Here is a 22,653-nt window from a genome sequence, read left to right on the forward strand (position 1 = left end):
CACCCTGTTTCAACGATGGGTACATCTCATGTCCAGACCTAACCAATTAGTGTATAATTCATCTTTCAAGTCACAGTGATTGATTGATTGGTCAAGGGTAGACATGTGATCAGTCAATCCAATGAGACTCAGTCCTGGATCTGTTATTAGAACTGGAGTTGGTAAGCAGAAAATATTCCATAGTCAGTTTTAGTCTTGTGTATGTTGTACTTTGTTTCTGACCATTTATAGAAGGGCTTACATTAGCAAAAAGCTTAGAGTCTTTATTGCCCAAAGAAGCCCAAGGTAGAAAACATGATACAGCACAGTGCCAACATAAAGCCATCTTGCTCAATGAAATGAGATTGATCACCAGATCTATCTTGAGAAGATAGATGCAAAGTATTATCAAATAGTAAAGTTTTAAAAAAGAAATTTTGCTTTTTCAAATAGTATTTTGGGATAAACCCAACAGGTGAAGTAAAGGAAACCTTATCTCTTCTTTTTGTTAGTGGGCTCAAATCTAAACTAGGGAATTTCATAAATTGAAATGTGAAACCATTTTAGAAAATATCTAATATGTGGCTAGATGTTTTGAGAGAGGCTAAGAAAGTAAAGAGCCTATGACTCTGTAAAACTGACCCCCTGAGATAAAACTAGACCAAAAGATCTTCGGTTAAGAATTGGAAGCCTATTGATCAAGAATCCAGGAGATACTGAAAACAAAGGGTCACTGAAATAACAATTGTCCAATACTGGCTAACAAACTGAAAAATAATTATCCAAAATCTGTCTAAGGGAGACATTAATCCACAACAATTCCTGTCCTCCTCCTAGACTCTCAACTGGAACAATCCAGTGTGCTGTTGATATTACTATTATCTGCAATCCAGCAGAGCAGACTGCTATATTTAATAAACTTCTTTGTAACATTTATAGCTTCCTTGGACATTTCCAATCTGAGATATATAAGTATAGAGATATTAGTCTTATTAAAGATGTACTGGTAATTACTCAGTATAGGACATAAGCTTATAAGACAGTGGAGTTTTTACCATTTTCCTGGTGATTCTATTTCTAAGGATTACTGGATGTTAAATTGGGATATTTCATTGAAACAAAGTATTACTTAGTTGCTGCATCATCTAGTACTTCAGTAAATGCTTTTTGATAAAATGTACTAAGAAAAATAGTCAATTATACAACAGCATCTCCTATCATACAACAAATTAATATAAATTTATTGGGTGGAAAATGGGGAAAGGGACAAAGATGGGGTGGTTCTGTATTGATATCAGAGTTCATATAAGGATAAACTCAGGTCCAAAATATTCAGCCCACATGAAAGACTTCATGTTCTGATGACTGTGAAACAGGCCAGCCCTAGCTGCTGGGCTCAGGGAATCATGACCGTGTAACTGTAAACGAAGAAGCTCCTCTGTCAGGACATCACTTTCTCTCTAGGTCAGCATGATACTTCTTGGGTGCAAGTCTAATATTCTGTTTACTCTCCCACCGATGTAGAACAGACTGGTTAGGCATGACGTCGTGCCTTTTATCTTCTTGGTCCTGTTGGAAAGAAGTCACACCTAACACTGTTCAAAACTAACTGCAGAGCTGGGGACCTATTTTGTCTTTATAAATATTCATCAAAGTGGGTGGTTTTAATCTAGACAGTTTAGGAGAGGTGGAGCTTTTAAGAAAAAAAATTTAGTTCATAGATTTCCTAGCAGTAATTTCAAGAAATCTAAGGATTAGTAAAGAGAGTAGCTGGATGAAGAGAGAACCTCCGTAATTAGAAATCTGAGAAGAAACAAATCCAGACTTGCTTAAAACAGCACTATCTAAATGCCCTACCTCTTCCCTCCACGTGTTTTCCCGGGGAAGCCTCTGCAACCGGTTTTTTGTCAGCTCAAGTTGCAGGCCATCGAATCTGCACTTAAACCAGCGGTGAGCTTCTTCCAGGTTAGCTGTTATCTGAACATATAAATGTTATCATTAAAATAATTACAACAGTTATAAATTTTTAACGTTATTAGTTTGACTTTTTATCTACATATTAAGACCAAAATTCTGACTGCAAGAACCCTGCAACCTATTTTGAATAATATACATCCTACAGATAAATGAGAAAGCAATTCCTGAATACAGAGTTAAAGAATGCATGCAGGCTTGATGCTTTTTATGCATTCGTTAATATTTCCTGGATGTGAACTAAGGTAAGAGAGGGTGCAGAAGAAAATAAGAATGAACATACAAAAATGGCACTGAAGATGAATATGGTAGTTCAAACCATTTTTTTTTTTTTTGGAATTTTTGAGTTCTATTCTCTACTTTTCCAAAGTCCCTAAACTAGATTTTTCTGTTGTGTTTTATAGTAATAAAAAGTAATAGAATGAATTAGTAAAAACCTACAGCAGCTTAGTATAAGTTGTATTCTTTGATACTTTAGCTCATAAGCGCAAACTTCCAAATTATCTTTATTAGGCTTGAAAACAGTCCCTCTGATAGTTTATTTTTGAAGATGAACTGGAATCAGTATTCATTTATTTGACAAATGTTTACTGAGTGCCAATATATGCTTGGCACTTTTCTAAGTATTTGGGATACTTTGGTATTTTCAAGGTAGAGCCAATAGATTTTTATATGAAGGTTGCTTCAAAACAGCTCCAGAACATAATCTTCTAAAATAAGAAGTAATATGACTTGTTTTCGCCCTCTGATTACTTGCTCATTAGACAGAATTTTCATTTTCTGATTCTGAAGTCTGAGAGGGCATCGTCAGGCCTGTTCAGATAGAGATTTTTATCTCCACCACCTGGTGCCTGCCATATAATAGGGCCTCAATAATGTGCTACCATGTACTTGCCCTATATTAACCAGGTCATAGTGTACGTATAAAGTAGATAAGAAAATAGAGCTCCCTTGGTCATTTAATTTTTAGAAAGCTACAAAGCTAAAATATGTTCCAGGTCTGTTTGTGTATCCTAATGACAGTGACACTCCCACCCCCAAACCAAACCCAACCACACCTTTCTACAGCACTTTTTACCAGGAGTGGAGGGAAAGATGCTTGAAATGGCATTGTACATGATGTTTCCTCTTGTATGGCGAATGAGAAGGCAGCTAACATTTACTGACACTTATTCTGAGCCATCTAGCAGAATAACAAAGTAGTAGATATTAACTTCCTGACTTTTATGGATGTGGTAACTGATGAGTTAAAGTAAACATAACTTCCTTAAGGGCACAGTGTCACAGCTGACATTCAAACTCAGGTTTGTCGCAGTCCATGTTCTTTTTTTTTTTAATTATTTATTTAAATTAGTTTCAAGTATACAATACATTGGTTAGACATCTACATTGTTCATAAAACAATCCCCCCAATTGCTCCTTCCCTCCCCTGGCCCTCCACCTAGCCATCATATTAATGCTAACTGCATTCTTTATGCCATGCTCCCCATCCCTGTGACCATCTATCAACTACTAATTTGTACTTCTTTAATCCTTCACCTTATTCTCCTAGTCCCCTAACCCCCCGTCCCCTCTGTCACCAAATTGTCCACTATTTTGTGAGTCTGTTTTTGATTGTTCTTTTTGTTCTTTAGATTCCACATATAAGTGAAATCATATGGTATTTATCTTTCTCTCAGCATAATAACCTCTAGGTCCATCCATGTCATTGCAAATGGTAGGATTTCTTTTTTTTTTAATGGCTGAGTAATAGTCCATCATATATATGAACCATAATTTCTTTATCCAATCGTCTGTTGGGCGTTTAGGTTGCTTCCATATCTTGGCTATTGTAAATTGTGCTGCCATGAATATTGGAGTGCCATGTTCTTTTTAATATACCATTTTGACAGCCATATTGTCAAGTAATTTAATAGCTATAAAAGGGACATCCTGACCAAATGATAGCAACATCACTGTGATACCTTAAGCTAACGAATCTGTTTTCTTAACCAGAAACTGAGATGTGCTTGTAGTAAATAATGATTTCAAAGGTCCTCTCCTGCTCTAAAAAATTTATGATTTTAAATACCTTCAAAAAAGCTAATTTAAAATATTAGATCAGAGAAAGTAAACTCACAAATTGATAGGGCCTACTTTATATTCCTAGCTAAAGACTGAATGAAGAGCTATGATTGGTTCATGTCAAACAATGCATTAAAATCCACAAACATGCTGGTATTCCCTTCTACTTAGTGGGAGAGACTTGGACTTCAGGTTTACTCAATCTTTCAGCATTCTAATCTCGCTCATCAGGACACAGATCACTTCTTTATAGCAGACTATACTTAGTAAGTTACTGGTTCTTCCCTATTGTACTCCTGACAACTATGTTAATGAAGAATTTTACATTGACTTGTGTTTCAAGGTGATTGTGTCTGAGGAAACTTGTCTCTGTGTCCATGGCTCTGGCTTACCTGTTCTGATTCTACACTGGCTTCTTTCAGTTTATTCTCTGTTGCTTCTTTACACTTCTTCAGGTGTCTGACAGTTTCCTCCAATTCCTAAAAGCATAATACAAAGATTTTTACAAACTCTCAATGTACCATATTGAATAAAAAGCTTCAGTATTTATAATATACGATAGGGCAACTAAATTATGAAAGTATGACTGGGTAATCTGACTTCAGGTGCTACCTAAATACAAGATAAAAACTTATTTTCAGTTAACCTACAGTATACATAGTATATAAGATTACAGATTTTGATTCATGGATTCTCCTGAAAATAGTGATTAACATCTCCTTCCAGAATTGGATACTTTTCATAGCAGAGAATCTCTGTTGGGAGATAAGAGCTCAATGATATCCTACAAGAAAAAGCTAAAAGCATTCATCACCAGTGAACCAGTATTACAAGAAATGTTAAAGAAACCTCTTTAAGAAGAAAAAAAAAAAAGAAAAAATATGAATAAAATGGCAATAACTATTTATCTATCAACAATTATTTTAAATGTAAATGGACTAAATGCTCAATCAAAAGACATCAGGTTGCTGAATGGATAAGAAAACAAGGCCCCTACATATGCTGCCTGCAAGAGACTCACTTCAGGTTGAAAGATGATGACACACACTGAAAGTAAAGGGATGGAAAAAGATATTTCATGCAAATGGAAATTGAAAAAGCTGGAGTAGAAACACTTATCAGATAAAATAGACTTTAAAACAATGTCTATAACAAGAGACAAGGACATTTCATATATGATAGCCAAGATAATGGAAGCAACCTAAGTGCCTATCAATGGATGATTGGATAAAGATGTGGTACATATATACAGTGGAATATTGGCCATAAAAAAGAATGAAATCTTACCATTTGTAACAATATAGATGGGCCTAGAGGGTATTATGCTAAGTGAAATAAGACAGAGAAAGACAAATGTGATTTCGTTATATGCGGAATCTAAAAAACAATCAAAAACAGAAACAAACTCATAGATACAGAGAATAAACTGATGGTTGCCAGATAGGAGGAGGGTGGGGAGACTGGGTGAAAAAGGTAAAGGGATGAAGAAGTACAAGTTAGTAGTTATAAAACAGTCACAGGGATGTAAAGTACAATAGAGAATGTAGTCAATAATATTGTAATAACTGTGGTGCCAGGTGGGTACTAGACTTATTGAGGGGATCATGTCATATAAATGTCTAACCACTGTGCTGTACACCTGAAACTAATATGATATTGAATGTCAACTGTAACTGAAAAACTGAAAATAACTGAATTATCTTAATGACATGGTAATAAGAGGGGAAAAAAGAGATCTCTTGAAGTCCTTTTTCAGTGGTATCATGTTATGCTTTTCATTAAGTTGAGAATAGCTAAAAGTCCTGTAACAGGAACAGGTGTATCTGAGCTATAGGGAAGAACCAAAAGGTATAAAGTTCATCAAAAACTATGAAATTCAGTTCAGAAATCTTAGTAACTAGTATTTTGCATGAGTTTTAACTGTTCTTTAAAATGAGTATTATTAAGTTGAGAATGGAGAATATGTGCCATAGTCAAAGCTATAGGCTTCTTCCTAGATATTATGATTCTAAGAACTTAGCTAAGATGAACAACTTGTAAATATGTTTTCTTTTAGAGAATCTAGAAATTCTAGGTGCTCTAATGCTGGGTATCAGCACATGTTGTTTGCTGATATTCTTTGAGATGAATCTTAAAGTTTTTACCTGGCACCGATTCTCTAGTTCTTGCCTTATTTTCCGCTCTGCCTCTAGTCGTAGCTCTTGCTGTTTGTTCCGTGCTGAGGTATCGTATTGGCTCTTGGCCAACAGCTGCATCTCTTTCTGTAGGTTAGTCATTTCAGATACAAATTTCTGGATACTCAATGACTGGAGGGCACAAAGAGGGAGACATTGGTGCATGTGTCCAAGTTTGAGATTTTATGTGAATGGTAAACACAGAGTTTGTGGAAATCATCTACCTGTTCATAATTTTTTTTCTGATATTGATCCTTAATTAGCTCCATTTGCCTCAATTCTGTTTCTATTTGCTGAAAGTAAATGTGGAAATAACACAGATGATCAGTGAAATAACCGGCTTGCTCCTTTTGCCTATAGGATGACAGAAAGAATCCCGTATGAAACCCACAGTTATTAGTTCCTGCTGGGCTCTCCTTCCTGTCTGGCCTGCTAACCCCAAAAGAGCAAAGTCCTGTACTAGCACCATGGAGGAGACAGATGGGAAGCCAGAAAGTGACATCAGCAGCTAATGAGAAACTAAACATTTATATAGCGAATCATGGCTAGGAAAAGAGATTGTCCTCCCCAGGCAATCTTCCCACTTCCTGAGTGTAGCTGTAATTAATTCTTAGACCCATGGCGCTGTTAGTGCTCTGAAACCATCTCTCCTGGATACCACTGCCTGCCTCATCAGATACTAAGGAAGTGAGAAGACACTTAGAGTTTCTCATACAACCTTCATCCTCTCAATATTCTGAGTGTTATTCGCCTTAGCTGACATGTGAAGCCTAATTTGGGCTTTTTGAGTCTTTATTTTCTCCTTGCTACTGTTCAGTAGCTTTTCCAACTCTGTCAGTTTCTGCCGCAGCTCTCGGTTGGTCCGTGATACTTCCACTGATCTGAAGTTGGCTTCATCAAGGGCTTTCTTCAGCTGTGGAACACAAAGGGAAAATTAGAACATTTTTACCTTCTATTCAGTAAGAGAAGTGTATGTTTAGCTCTGTCCCTATATTTTGTTCTCTTTAGACCTTTCTTTCAAAAGGGAGGGCAAATGAGGCCATAATGTCTGATTAAGTAGATTTGTAGAGGAACGCTCTAGTGTTAAAAATCATGAAAATCACTTAAAGAACACAATCTTTCTTAGAACAGATAAACAATGTAAATATAAGTTCATTGTTTGCTTTTCAGGGTGTGGCTTTGGAGTCAGACAGATCTAAGTTCAAATCTTAGCTTCACCTCTTACTAGCCAAGTCATTTGGATAATTAACTTCCCTAAGACTCAGGTTCATCATTGGGAAAGTGTGAATAGCCTACCTCATAAGATTCATGTAACAGTTAAATAAAATGAAGAATGTAGAGCTTGGCACATAGTAATTACTCAATGATTATTACCATTTACCATGCTTTAAGCATTTCCTTTCTGTCAATTGTGACCTCATGTCTAGAGAAGTAAAAATAAATTATGTGGTAGTTTATATAGATACTCGTTAGTTACTATCACTGCATGCATTTTTATAATATTGCTTTTTGTTTCTAAAGATTTTAATAAACTTGTCTAGTGGAAAAATAGCATAATGTTTACTGTTAAAAACAAGATAACAGGCCCAAATGGAGTCACTTATGCTCTAAGCCTTATGTCACCAAATCGAGACTTAGTCTTGGCTTTCCCAAAAATGAACTCTTAAACCAATCAGGTATCACCTGATCAACACTAGTTGAGTGATCTGCCTGAGACCCCTGGAATCCCCCAAAGGAAAGTAACTCTGCAATAATCAACCTGCATTTTTGCCTAGTTTAACTTTTTGTTCCCACTCTCGTCTGTCTATAAAAGCTTTTCATTTTATACAGCTTCTTGGAGCTCCTTTCTATCTGCTTGATTGGATGCTGCCCAATTCAAATGATTTTTGTTGAAATCAAATCTTAAACTAAGACTTATTTAAAATATCTTTTAACAGTTCTGGCATCAGAAGAAGAAAATGAAGGACACTTGTAATAGCCCCCAGGAGCAATAAGCAACCAGGGAAAGGTACCCACTGAGTCCTATGAGCTCCCTACTTTCTCGATGCCTCTGGAGGTCATAGCAAAGTCTTAGAGCCTAGCTCTGCAGCGTTTGCGTTATGAGCTTCCCGACATTATTTGAGCATCTCTTTTTCCGAACTGGGTCTGGAAACTAGCCAAAGTTGGACTGGGTTCAACTTAAAAATCAGACTGGGTCCAGGGTTGGAATAGGTCTGATTTAAGCTAGACTTGGGTCCAGTGTGAGGCTTCTGGTGAATAAAATTTTATTTTAAGGCTAAACAAGCAAGTTAATCTTACCAAAGATACTTGAATTACAGTGGCCAGAGTGGAGAACTTTTAACCTAGGTAAGTTTATTCATTTATGAGGTACTCCGAATAAAAAGCGGTCTCAATCCAGTAGTCACCAGGGTAGAGGGAAAATTATTTTTCCGCTCTACCATTTCTGGTGACAAGGATGAGATTCACTGGGACATTCCACTTACTCCAGAGCCTACAGGCAGGATCCTAGGAAAACTGGCAGAAGCTGGCTAAGGGTGAAAATTCTTACCAAAGCGAGCTTTCCTGGATCTCTGTGTTGCTTAGGTGAGAGAAGTAAAATTTCACATTGTCCTTTCCTTCCCAAATTCAGATTGGCAGGCTAAAAACATCTATAAGAATTAGATCTTTGAACTGTGACTCATGAATTCGCTTTCAAGAGCCCATTGGTTGTTAATCCTTTCTCACTCAGGGACAGCTACTGCCTCGTTTGTCTTGTTTTGTGTCCTGAGAACTTGGTTTGGTAATTGCCAGGTAAAGAGCCCCAAATATATGGCCAGAAAAGAATGTGGTTCCACCCTCGTTACAGCTAGACATAGCTGGACAGAAATGTGGGTTGCACTCCATTTGCTGCTAGGGTCGTACTGACTGCTGCCAGCTCCCAGGGGAACTATCTTTTCTTTTGGTTATCTTTGAAAGTGGCTCTGGATTTTGGGAGGGCAGTATCTTTTGCACTCTCACTGTATATACCTCCTGTGTCTGTGCAGTTGTTCAGTACGGGCAGGAACATATACTGTTTGTCTTGGCTGATATCTGAAAGGGTTTTTATGTTTTTGTTTTTTTTTTTTTTTTAGATCTGTGGAACCTGATATTTTTTTAGATCTGTGGAACCTGATATTCAGAGCCTGATAAGGAACTGCTTTTTAGGCCTTCTCCCCGAAAGCTAAAATGAAACTATATAACCAGAGGGAAAGAAAAACATTCTGAAGACATTTGTGGAAGGATTTACTAAAACATTCCAAAGACACACAGCTCTAAATCTAGAACATAAGAATCTTTTAATTTCTATCTTATTTGAAGATCTTCTCCCTGATATAAAGCAGCAAGTTGAAGATAACACAACTAGATGGGTGGGTCAGCCTCCATATCACTTAGGTTGCAACCCAATTGTTTGAGAAATTAAAACAACTGTACTTTGTCTTACAAACTGAGTCTTTATAAGAATAGAAATGCAGCTCTAGACACAATTCAAAGCCCACCTATCCTTTTACCAATCCTAATATATCCCTATTCATCTCAAAAAGCTTGCAGATATTGGAAAAGATCTAGACTTAGAGAACAAAAGTCCTTTTTTTTGGTAGAATTTTCATTCTTTGTGCCTTTTGAGATATAAATATTCAACCAGTCTCCAAGAACCAGGTAATTCCTATCAAAAGGGGGGTGGGGGTGGGGTAGGGTGCGAAACTAAAACTAAAGACTGTTTTGAAAACTAGGCCTAAGAAAAATCTTAAGTCTCTTTTACAAATTAGTTACAAGCTTTAGCTATCTTTGCAGGTAATCTTATTTCATCTGCCAGAAACATGATTTGGATCCAACTGTTCTTTTATAAACTAGTGAGTTCTGTATTCTACCTGCCAAAATTTTTAAATGAAAACTTGTGTGTCTGTATGTTTATGTATGTCTATGTATGTATGTTATAAATGTGACTTTTATTCTACCTCCGAGTGGTATTGCCAAAATACTCTAATCAGCTTAAAGAAAATTAAGCACTTACATAAATCAAGTATAATCTCAGAAATATAGAAACCAAAATGTTTTTCAAGTTCATGTGATCTAAGATAATTTTTGGTAAATAAAAGCTAGTTTAAGTTTGTTTAATTAAGAGGCATGTCTTAGTTATCAGAATTAAATAGAATATTTTTATTCTACCTAGGTTTACTGAAAGATAAGCTCATATCATCTCCTGTAGAATTTGTCAGCAAGAAGGATGATGGTTCACTGTTTAATATCTCATGAAATTTTCATAATTGTTAACAATGAATTAAATAGATGTAAGATAGATTATAAATGAACTTCTCAACAGTTTATTTTTTATGGTATGCCTACTTAAAAGTTGCCAAAATCCTTTTTGGTAATGAAACTTTAAAATTACACTGAGATCAGTTAAATGATGGATATTCATCTAGATCATTTCCAAATAAGATAAAATACTGAAACATTAACTACTGAACAGGTTTATCCACCTTTGGTTTCCTTTTATAGAGGAACTAAAGATATTTAGGTCTATTAGTAAACATGTCTTGTACCACATTTGAACATGTTTTGTGGGGGGAAAATATACTTCTAGAAACTATGAAATGTATTTATAAATTTGCTAATCCACAGTATTACAGACAGACCACAATTGCTTACACCTTAGTTTTCACTAGGAATTAAGGATTCTAAGGGTTAAGAATTCTAATATGTAATTAAAACTACTTAGGAATAAAGGTGAAAGGAAATAACTATGAAAAGTAGGTAAAAAAGTAAAATTATTGCAGAATGAGAAAAACATAGGACAAACTCTGAATGGATACAAAGAAAGTTGGAAGTTTGTGGAAAAGGAATCTTGGGAAAGAATATTATGTGTTTCAAGCTAGCGAAGACCGGAATGGGGTTTAAGTTTTTAAAGAATGGATTTTAATATTGAAAGTACACTGGTACAAAATTAGAATTTGGTTTTTCTTTGTTAAAAGAATAAGGTTTTCCTGGACTATTGGTCTGTTCTTAATAAGAGATTGTGAAAAGGTTCTTTTACCTTTGGGGTAATCTACCTGGAAAGCAAAGAGTTTGTGTCATACCAAAACAGTATACTATGCTTCCCGATGTCTTCATCAGGTCTTTGACTACTTAAAAAAAACCCCAGTATTCTCAATATTAAGAGCTAAGTATTGTTAACAACTATGTAACCTTCTGTATTTGCCTTTATAAATATTCTGTTGTTGGAGTGACATCAGCATCACGGAGTAGTGAGACCTCTTTGAATCTCTCCTTATGTCTACAACCAGCCAGGCATCTATAACTCAACAAAGGTTCCTCTACTCAACACACTAGCATGCCTGAGAGAACCATGCATTGGTACATCTGAAGGTGGGTGTATTAAAATGCATAGGGGAGGTAGATGCAGAAAAGGCATTTCACAAGACACAACATCCATTTGATAAAATCTCTCAATAAAATGGGTGTAGAAGGAATGTACCTCAACAAAATAAAGGCCATATATGACAAACATCATACTCAAAAAAAGGAAAGCTTTTCCTCTAAGATCGGGAGTAAGGCAAGGATGCCCACTTTCGCCATTGTTACTGAACAAAGTACTGGAAGTCCTTGCCAGAGCAATTAGGCATCTAAATTGGAAAGGAAGAAGTAAAACTGTCACTATTTGTGGTGACTTGATTTTATATTAGAAAATCATAACCAGTCCAACAAAAAAACTATCAGAAACAATACAATAAAGTTGCAGGATATAATATACAAAAATCTGTTAAGTTTCTATATAAGAAAGAAAAATGAAGAAAACAATCACATTTATAGCTGCAACATAAAGAATAAAACACCTAGGAATAAACAAAGGAGGTGAAAGACCAGTACACTGAAAACTACAAGACATTTTTGAAAGAAATTGAAGATGACAAAGAAATGGAAAGATATTCCATGTGCATGGACTGGAAAAATTAACATTATTAAAATGTCCATATTACCTAAATCAATCTATAGATTCAATGTAATCACTATCGAAATCCCACTGGTATTTTTCACAAAAATACTCAAATTTGTACGAAACCACAAAAGACCCCAAATTGCCAAAGCATTGTAAGAAAAAAGAACAAAGGGGGAGTATCACACTCTGAATTCAAACTATGCTACAAATCAGTATGTCATTGGCAGAAACATTACACGGGACCAATGGAACAGAACTGAGAGCCCAGAAATAAACTCACACATATACAGGCAACTAATTTATGATGAAGGAGCCAAGAATATACAGTGAAGAAAGTCTCTTCAATAAATGGTGTTGGGAAAACTGGACAGACATATGCAAAAGAATGAAACTAGACCACTATCTTATAACCATACACAAAAATTAACTCTTAATGGCTTAAAGACCTGGATGTGAGACCTAAAATAATAAAATACATATAAGAAAACATAAGCACTAAGCTTCTGGACTTTGGTGCCGGTGGTGTTTTTGTGATTTTTGACTCCAAAAGCAAGGGAAAAAACAAAAAGTGACTAAATCAAACTAAAAAGCAACCAACCGAATGGGAGGAGATATTTGCAAATGATACTTCCAATAAGGGGTTAATATCCGAAGGATGTAAAGAACTCATACAACTCAACAAAAAACAATCCAATTAAAAAATGGGCAGAGGATCTGAAATGACTTTTTTTAAAGGAAGATATACAGATGGCCAACAGGTACACGAAAAGATGTTTCTCCATCACTAAGAATTATGGAAATGCAAATCAAAACCACAATGCAGTATCACCTCACATCTGTTAGAATGGCTATTATCAAAAAGGGTAGAAATAAGTGTTGGAGAGACTGTGGAGAAAAGGGAAGCCTTGTGCACTGCTGAAGTTGTAAACTGGTGCAGCCACAATGGAAAACAGTATAGACGTTCTGTAAAAAAATTCAGAATAGAACTACCATGTGATCCAGCAATTCCTCTTCTGGGTATTTATCGGAAGAAAATGAAAACATTAACTAAAAAGATTATACACACACACACACACACACCCCTATATAAATACTTCTATATTCACTGTAGCATTATTTACAATAACCAAGACATGGAAACAACCTAAGTGTCCACTGACATGAACGGGAAAAGAAGAATGGTACATATATACAATGGAATACTATTTGGCCATACAATAGATGAAATATTGCCATTTGGGGTGGATCTGGAGGTTATTATGCTAAGTGAAATAAATCGGACAAAAAAGAAAACTATGATTTCACTCATATGTGGAATATAAAACAAAAAAGTAGACTAGTAGTTACTAGAGGGGAAAAGGGTCGGGGACAGTGAACTGGGTAAAGGCCAAATCTATGTTAATGGAAGGAAACTATATTTTTGGTGGTAAGCATGCAATAGAGTATACAGATATCAAATTATGTTGTAGAGCTGAATTTATAACTGAAATTTATAATGATGTTACATCAATAAAAGATCTATTGTCACTTTGGTTAAACAGATTTTTATTTCATAATGATCTGTGATACTTTTTGGTCAAATGTTCAAACCTTTTGGCATTTAGACAACCTCCTAAAATCAAATCCTAAATGGAGTCTTTGACCTTAAAGTAACAGATTTCACAGAGAGTCCCTGAAAAATCTCAGTAAATTTGTCTCTCACCTTGTAAAAGAGAGATGTTAAACTAATTAGGTTTATTTGGTATGTTATATTACATGGGAAGCATTGTCAAATTAGGGATAATAAACCTTCTTTGGTTATATTTGTACAGATGCATATTATTTATATAAGTTCTCTAGATATTGTGTGAAATTCCTAAAACTGATTTATCCTGGTATGTTATCCGTCATAATTCCAGTTACTTAAAAATATATGTCACAGATAATAACCAAATTTCCTTATCAAGTCTATTATAATACCTTTTCATCAGGTCTTTAACCATGGGCATTTTTAAGTCTTTTGTCATTTATAGACAGTTACTGTTTTACTCTGATGCTTTTGCAAAAGTGAGATTCCTAGAAAGGCCTCTATCAAGTACTCAACTACTGATACCTCTGCAAAACTACAGAGTGTCAAACCTTGGGTGCATATTTCACAACTGAAGAAGGCTCATTCTGACGTCTGGTGCTGTGCAAACATTGGAGACCTCGAAATCAAACCGACTAGGAAGAGAAGTAGCCCATGGTGAGGTTAGACTGCTTCCTCCCAGGATCAAGAACGTTTCTTTCCATTCCTCCTTCCCTCTCTGACCATGCTTTTCCTAATTCTTATGACATGAAGGTCTTTATGATTGTTTTGTTCACCTTTTGCCTTGCTTTGGCCTGGAAAGTTGTGCCATTGTTCACATATCTCGGGCCATTGCAAAGGGGGGTAATCCAACCTCCAAATGATTGTTGGATTTGTCACGATCCTATAGTTGTGCTCATCACAAACTTCTCCCTGATTTCCAAATTCTCAGTTTCTCTGAAACAAACTCAGCCCCCTCTCTACTGTGTCAGACTCCCTACCCAAGGGGGTCCATTTCCAAACCCCAAATCTGGGGAACCTTGCATCCAGGCTCTGTACAAAAAAAGGGACACAAGGCAAGAGTAACAAGAAAACCACCTGTGTTACTGGCCTCCATGGCTATCACCTTTCTAGTCCTGAGCTACATACTCAAATGGAAATTATCTGAAGCCATTCATGATTCAAAATTAGCTTCCACTGGCAGATCCCTACTGCCTTGGCTAGGAGTAAATGCAAATGAAGCTGTGACAAGGAACCTTAAAGATATAACTCTTAGAGATACTGCAGAATCTGCTGGTAAAGCAATACTCTCCAACAAAAACCCCTAGACTCTCTAGTCATAGTTCTTGATTGTAGGATAGCCCTTGATTCTCTTTTAGATGAGCAAGGAGGTGTCTGTGCTATGGCCAGCACCACTTATTGCACTTGGATTGATACGTCTGGGGAAGTTGAGACTCAGCTATATAAGATCATTGAACAAACTAGTTCGCTTAACAAAGTGACTTCTTCAATGGTGTCTTTCCTTGATTCATTGATTCTGATTGATTTGGGTCCTGAGGATTGGGGCTCAGAAATGCACTCTAGACATTGGAAATTATCCTGTTTATAACAATCATAATAGTTTCCCTGGTATACTGTATTTTCTCAAAAGCTTTAAAGCATGTTCTCAGCTGCTAACTAACAAGTAAATGATCTCTCTGAGACAAGAACATCAGAAAAGGAGTGAAGAGAATGAATGACTGACAGAAAGTGAACCCAACGTCATGACCTGTGAATGCCACAGAGAATCAGCAAAAAGATGTCATTATTTGTGAATACCAAACAGAGGATCAGCAAAAGACTTCAAGAACTCCAGAGTGGTAGCTGCGAGTAGCACTAATGCCTTAAATTTTGATCACAACTCTAAGTTAGGCTAAAAGTCTGATCAAAAGGTGGGGGAGGAATTATTAAAAACAAGAAAACAGACCCCAAATGGAGTTGCTTATGCTAAGCCCTGTCACTAAATCAATACTTAATTATCATTCTGGTTCTCCCAGAAATGGAACCTTAAATCAATTAGGAATTGCCTGATCAATACTAGTTAGGTAATGTACCTGATTACCTCAGTTGCATCTGGCTTGCTGGTCAAGGGGGATTAAAACAGCCAAAGAATAACTGCATACCGCAGCTGGTTTTCCTCTTAAAATACATTCAACTAGAGAAACTTTTTTGTCAATTGACTCCATACCTCTGCCACTTCCCGTTGTGTCGCTTTCTTTGCAGCATCTCTCTCAGTTTGAAACTGCTTTCTTAGAGCTTCTATGCGTTCAGCATGCAATTCTGCTTCCATTTTGGATTCCTCAGTCATCCGTTCTCTGTTTTGAAAAACACGGATGATAAATCACCTTTGGAAATCACCTTGGGAGGTAATAAAGATATGGAGGGAATGTGCAACTTTCCAAAAGGTGTGTGATTTACAAATGAGAAGCAGATCAATTACCAGGCAAAGTTCACTGATCTGGAGCTTAACAGAAGAAAAACAAAGCATTACCTGTAGCATTTAAAAAAAGTCATTTAATATAAAGAGATCCAACCAAAAGAGTGAAACATATACTCTCGTTTAACCAATAATGAATAGTCTTGAGCCAGCAACACTTCACCAGAATATAAAATTTGTATAGATCACAAACCTGAAAAACACCTTTTCTGCTTTAGCTTATACCTGTCTATGTCAATATGTTCACTACCCGAAAGGAATAAAGATGTATGTGCGCATTGCATTTCTCTTTCGTATGAATTTTCACAGAATGTTATTAATACCTAAATCATATTTACCTAGATATAGTTTAAGACAAAATTTTAGTAGCTTCACTTGAACTTGATGGGTTTTACTTAACTAATCTCAGGCCATAACTGAAAACAATTAATGGTTTAGCATCTGCTTAGATGGAGTCATCCACTCCTCCATTTAGGCTCTGGTTATTGCTTTTCCAAATCATGCTTTTAAAGGACACATAAGCTTTTGATGGAAAAGGCTTGACCAGAAACGTGCAAGTGTTCCTTCCAACCGATATTCTTTAGATTTTGGTTTAACCTTCATATACAGAAGCAGCTTGATATTAGATAAAAGAGCTGAAAATCAGCATACTCCAGACAGCTAGTGTCTGCTGCTGCTCAGCTATACCTGGTTCCTTAACATGGCTCTTTTGGGCGTACTAGTTCAAAGTAGGAGAAAAAGGTTTAACTGGTTTATGTGAATGAGCCAAACTTACTCTCCCAGAAGCTCTTCCCTAACTTCACTGTGACTATACTGCCCTTACTTGAACGTTTCCAAATTCTGTCGCTCAAGTTCTTTGTTTTCCAATTTCTCTTGGACATGGTCAAGCTTTGTTTGCAGATGATTATTTGTCTGGAGAGCTTGTTCCAGGCTCATAGCCAGTTTCCTGTTGTCTTCTCTAGCTACATCTAAAGCTTTTTGTAGAGGCTCCATCTAAAAGAGAGAAGAGGGTTTTTAACAGGTGCAATTAGTCCATAACGCTGTATGTGTACTTCTAACCCTGTATCATCAAGTGCCATTGAAACAATAATTAGTAGGAATCAGAACCAGAGATTTCAGAAGCCTGAAATATATGTGAGAACTTATTACAGACATTGCTTGAAGACTCTTAGAAGGTGATAGGAAGGGTCTGCTCCACTGGTCACTACAGAACTTTGGAAAATAGAGCCAACTTAATTTATTCTGATTTTTAAAATTTTAAAATTATCCTTCCTGATCCTATGACCTCTGGTCTCACTGACTAGAGAGATAAGAACGTGAAACTGTTGTATATCCTTCCAGAAAAAGCTTTTTATGTAAAATATCCATGTGTATTACATATAAGTGTGCATGTGTGTAGATACATAATCATATGTGCACACACCTGAGAGCACACTCGTGAGTTTGTCTCATTAGCAGTGGGATCACTCCAGCTACTTCTGACTGATGGTATGAGCTATTCTCCAAGCCCTTTAACTTCTGCAATCATTTATGCATTAATAAATGAAAAGAATGTGAACCATATAAGAGAAAGAACTGGCATAATTTTGGCCCTGGTTTCCCAAAATATGATTCACTGTAAAATCGCAGGCCCATTTCTCATTTGTAATATGTCACTGTCAAACCCAAATTTAAATGAAAACACAATTTACCTGATTGTTTTACTCCACTTTTCCAAAATAGCAATATCCCAATAAAACCAAAAATATCTATGTTATCATCTATAAACACCTGCCCTCTACCTCACTGTTGTGCTGGGCATCCACGACAAGCACTCTGGCCTGCCACTGGTCCACTTCTGCTTCCAGCTTCTGTACCCTCTGTTGATTTAGAGCCCTAAAAATGGAAAGCACAGAAAGAGTGACTACAGAAAAGAACCATCTAGGAATGATACCATTGGGCGTTACAGGGAACTCTTCTAAAAAGCTCAAATGGCATATGTTGCAGTCTATAGATGCTCAGAATATGAATTGGCAGGTGACAATTAGTAGCCTCAGCTTCAGGTTAAGAAACGAAGGCTCCTATGGATTAAAAATTTGTTCCATCTTATGATTCAATTTGGCTTGATACATTAAACTGTCAACACATGTCAATAAATAACTTATGGGCTGATAATTTTATTTTATATATGTGTAACATATTATACACACACACATATATTATAAACATGTATCAGTGGTACAAAAACATTTCACCTCTACATGAACTGGCTTCATGTTGAGATTTCTGCTTCTAAATACAACATCTAGTAGAATTTTATTGTAAATGGTAAACAATACTTTTAGTACCATCCTCTTGAATTTTCTATTTAAGTTTAGAATATACATAATATGTAAGAAAATAAAGCACAATGAAGAATATACACTTGTTCTCTCATAACATAGAGGTAATATACACCACAAATATACACATTACAACATATTTTTAGAGGCCTTATTAAACTCAGAACATTTGTTTATTAACCTAAAAGGGAAATTTTTATGTAATTTTTGAAACATTCAAGAGTTTACTTATAAAACATGGTCAGAAGTAGTTCTTAGAATGATTCATCTAAATAATCATTCATCTTTAAACAGGACACTAATAAATGGATAATTCAAACTAAAGTAGGTACTTAGCTTCAATTATCTCAACAATTACTATTTTGTAGACCCAAGGGCAAGTTTAAAAAGTACAGAAAACAGCAAGGATAAAACAACAGTATATCATACGAATTTCTAGAATACATACTCCTTTACCTCACTATAAAATATAGGAATTTTGAATTTTTGGAAATCATATTAATTTTTAATTCTAAATTTTCCCTAACTTTAAACATGTTCTTGAAACACCATTTTACTAGTCCCCCCCCCCCCAATGAAGCAATATAAAGTGACTCAGGAGCACATTGCTCCTTACTACAGCACAACAGAAAAATACAGTACGAAGACAGAAAAATAATCTCTGGTACCTTTCTTTCTTGAGGCCTGCAATCTCTGAATCCCTCCGCCCAAGCTCTATTTGTACTTTTTCCAGAGCACCTTGCATCTTACTGTGAGAAGCCAGCACATTCTCCAACATGATTGTAACTTTGCAGTTGTCTTCTTTGGCTTCTGCCAATTGTCGCTGAAAATTTCCCACCTAATAGAAAATGAAACCAGATAAAGATATTTGATTATTTCTGATTATTCTGCTGCTGCTGAGTCTCATTATTTCTAGGAAAAAGTATGGAAACCAGGCATGGTAGAATGCTAATAATTAAAGTCTATTTACTTTTATTTTGTTTTATTGTGACTTTAAGAAAAAGAAAACTAGATCCCAGATCCTAAGAAGAACTCTACAGTGCTTCCCAACTATTGTCATGTCACAGCACATACATTAACTGGAGACATCAGGATCAACAACTTCTTAGGTCTAGAGGTGGTCCCAGGCTGGCCTGCTGTGGCCCTGGTCAGCTATCTTATGATAGGGGCAGAAGAACAACACATCTGAAACTCATCAGAATTATCTCAGGAATAAAGACCATAAGAGAAAGTAGAAGCTGCTAAAGAACATAACTCACAGCCCTCTTCAGAGAGGCAAAATCTAGCACTTGGTATCAAGGAGAGGGTTGGGATGTGACTTCTATTTTGTTGGTCCCTCACCTTTTTGGACCAGGGACCAGTGCTCCTATGAGAATCTAAGACCTGATGATCTGAAGTGGAGCTGAGGCGGTGAGGCTAGCACTGGGGAGCAGCTGCAAATATAGATGAAACTTTGCTGGCTCACCCACTGTTCGCCTCCTGCTGTGACACCTGGTTCCTAACAGGCCACGGACCAGCATTGGTCCAGTAGAAAGCAGTTAATATCCCATTAATAAGGCATAAGTAGGCAAGTTATTACCAGGGTCAGATGTATTTCAACAGAAAAAAATCAGGACTTTTAATTATTTTAAGACAGGAAGTTGAAAAAAATCAGGAGTTAACATGTATTTTTAGGGAAAAGATTTTAAAGCTCTTTTAAAGTTTTATTTAGGGAAAAAATCCTCCTCTGATTCTCATTCTTTCTTACTAAAGGTACCAAGAAATGGAGGAACATGGCTTATGCAAGACTTCATAAGCACCTCAGCCCAGTAACAGACTTTCAGAAAGGACTGATGCCTTGCCTTCTTGTTTTCCCTGTCCTCCAAAGCCTCGAGGTCCCCTTTCAATTTCTGACTTTCTTTCAGTGCTGCATCACGACACTTCACTGCTCGTGAGAGCTCCTCTTCATTCTTTTCAAGAATGGATTTTACCTTAGTAGAAAAAAAAATGATAAATGACTTTTCCAAAGCACAATAAATCAACAATTAGAATATGATAGCAATTTAGAAACCAAACTTAAAATGCTGAATTAAATATGTTTATCTTCTATTATAAATAAAAAACTGATTAGCTGTTTTTCCCTTTAAAGAAAACTACATAACAAAAATAAATTTGTGTGAATAAACATGGGCAAACCTAATACATGTCGATCTCCACGAAAGTAAAGAATAAGGGATGAGGGAGCTAAAACAATGAATGTAACGTGAAATGGTGGAGAAATTGATTATCATTAAATTTGAAAATATAATGTAAGTGCAAGAATAAAAGCAAAGATAAGTACTAAATAGTATAAAGAAAATAGTGTCACAGAAGAATAACTCCTAATCATCATATCAGAAGTATATTTTATATCCCTAAAACACTTTTAGGATATCTACAGAATCATTTTAGATATCTTCATACTATTTTAAATATTACTCTTTTCAAAAACATTTTATTTTGAAATAATTACAGACTCACAGGATGTTGCAAAAATAGTGCATAGTCCCATGTACTCTTCACCCTACTTCTAATGGTGACACCTTATATTGCTGCAAAGTTCAACATTAAAACCGGAAATTAACTTTGGTACATTACTGTTAACTACATTAACTGGACTACAGAACTTACTCATTTTTCATCATTTTTTAACCTTCACGCATCTGTGTGCGTACACACATGTAAGATTAGGTAACTTGGTCCCATCCACATTATTTACATGACCACCACCACCATCAAGACACAGAACTGCTCCATCACCACAAAAGAATTCGCTTGTGCTACTTTGAACTCTTCCCCTGCCCACTGACAACCAATTAGTCCTCTATCTCCATAGTTTTGTCATATCAAGAATGTTATTTTAAATATTTTAACATAACTTTTTATAATACCTTCACATTCTTTTAAATAACTTCTCTGAAGTATAAATGACATACAATAAGCTGTGTATATTTAAAGAGTATAATTTTGACATATATAAACTCTTGAAACAATAATAAAGATAATGAACATGCCCATAATACCAAACTTCCCTTAGCCTTTCTGTAATCTCTACCACCTTCTGTCTCTCTTTGTTCCTATACCTCTACCCAAGGCAATCACTGATCTGTTTTCTGTCACAATAGTTTTATTTTCTAGAATTTTATATAAATTGAATAATATTGTATATACTTTTTTGAATGGCTTCTTTCACTGAGCATTATTCTGAGATTCATTCAATCTTTGGCATGTTTCAATAGTTCATTCCTTCCTATTACTGAACAGTATTATATGGATAAATCACAATTCATCTGCTGGACACTTGATTTGTTTCTAGCTTTAAGATATTACAAACAGCTGTTGTGAACAGCTGTGTACAAGTCTTTGTGTAGACATATGCTTTCATTTATCTTTGGTAGATACTTAGGAGTAAAATGGCTGGGTCATATGTTTCACTTTTAAAGAAACTACCAAACTATTTTCCAAAGAGGTTCTACCATTTTACATTCCCTTCAACAATGAATGAGAATTCCAGGTGCTCCACATCCTCACTAACACTTGGTATGATCAGTTTTTCAATTTCAGACGTTCTATTAGGTGCATGAAAATATCTCATTGTGGTTTTAATTTGCATTTAATATGTATAGCCCTATTGACCAATGTTTAACATCGTTTTAAGGGCTATATACCATCCATACATCCATACATCTACCTGTTCAAATACTTTGCCCATTATTTTTACTGAATTGTTTTCTTTTTAATTAGTTTTGAGTTTTTAAAACATTCTGGAAACAAGGGTTTTCCGTGGGATTTACTAATATCTTCTCCCAGTCCACAGCTTATCTCTTCGTTCTCTTAACAATGTCTTTGAAGAGCATAAGCTCTCAATTTATCATTGTTTTCCTTTATAGATCATGCTTTTGATGTCAAATCTAAGGAATCCTTGTGGAATCCAAGATCACAAAAATTTTCACCTATGCTTTCTTCTAGAAGTTTTATAGTTAAGGTTTTACATTTAGGGCTCTGATCAATTTTGAGTTAATTTTTATACATGGTGTGAGGTAGGGCTCAGAGGTTTTTTGTTTGTTTTAGAATGTGGATATCCGATTGCTCCATCACCAATTGCTGAAAAGACCATCCTTTCTCTACTTTTGTTGAAAATGAAA

The 22,653-nt window shown here is 35.8% G+C and overlaps 1 protein-coding gene and 1 long non-coding RNA gene across 17 annotated transcripts in view; one reads left to right on the forward strand and one right to left on the reverse strand.

Annotated features, from left to right (window-relative positions):
• LOC111745080 overlaps positions 1-9,854 on the forward strand; it is a 30,228-nt gene extending 20,374 nt beyond the window's left edge. The window contains exon 2 of the long non-coding RNA XR_002782482.1: positions 9,328-9,854. This is a non-coding gene — a long non-coding RNA (uncharacterized LOC111745080). The remainder of the gene's footprint in view (positions 1-9,327) is intronic.
• CCDC150 (coiled-coil domain containing 150) overlaps positions 1,192-22,653 on the reverse strand; it is a 70,723-nt gene continuing 49,261 nt past the window's right edge. For 11 of the 16 annotated variants that reach the window (XM_011369233.2, XM_011369235.2, XM_011369236.2 and 8 more), the window contains 11 exons: positions 20,332-20,460; positions 19,159-19,328; positions 17,951-18,044; positions 16,993-17,162; positions 15,921-16,047; positions 6,910-7,104; positions 6,416-6,484; positions 6,162-6,323; positions 4,410-4,496; positions 1,837-1,956; positions 1,192-1,548 (listed from right to left, as the gene is read on the reverse strand). In XM_011369233.2, the coding sequence (XP_011367535.1) occupies positions 1,429-1,548; positions 1,837-1,956; positions 4,410-4,496; positions 6,162-6,323; positions 6,416-6,484; positions 6,910-7,104; positions 15,921-16,047; positions 16,993-17,162; positions 17,951-18,044; positions 19,159-19,328; positions 20,332-20,460 (1,443 nt within the window). In that variant the 3' untranslated portion in view covers positions 1,192-1,428. Of the gene's footprint in view, positions 1,569-1,836; positions 1,957-3,011; positions 3,137-4,409; positions 4,497-6,161; positions 6,324-6,415; positions 6,546-6,909; positions 7,105-15,920; positions 16,048-16,992; positions 17,163-17,950; positions 18,045-19,158; positions 19,329-20,331; positions 20,461-22,653 lie in introns of those variants that run through there. The other 5 variants (XM_023535942.1, XR_002782478.1, XR_002782479.1 and 2 more) reach the window with 5 other exon arrangements.

The sequence above is a fragment of the Pteropus vampyrus genome, unplaced genomic scaffold, assembly GCF_000151845.1.
Source record: "Pteropus vampyrus isolate Shadow unplaced genomic scaffold, Pvam_2.0 Scaffold146, whole genome shotgun sequence".
In the NCBI taxonomy this organism is placed as follows: Eukaryota; Metazoa; Chordata; class Mammalia; order Chiroptera; family Pteropodidae; genus Pteropus; species Pteropus vampyrus.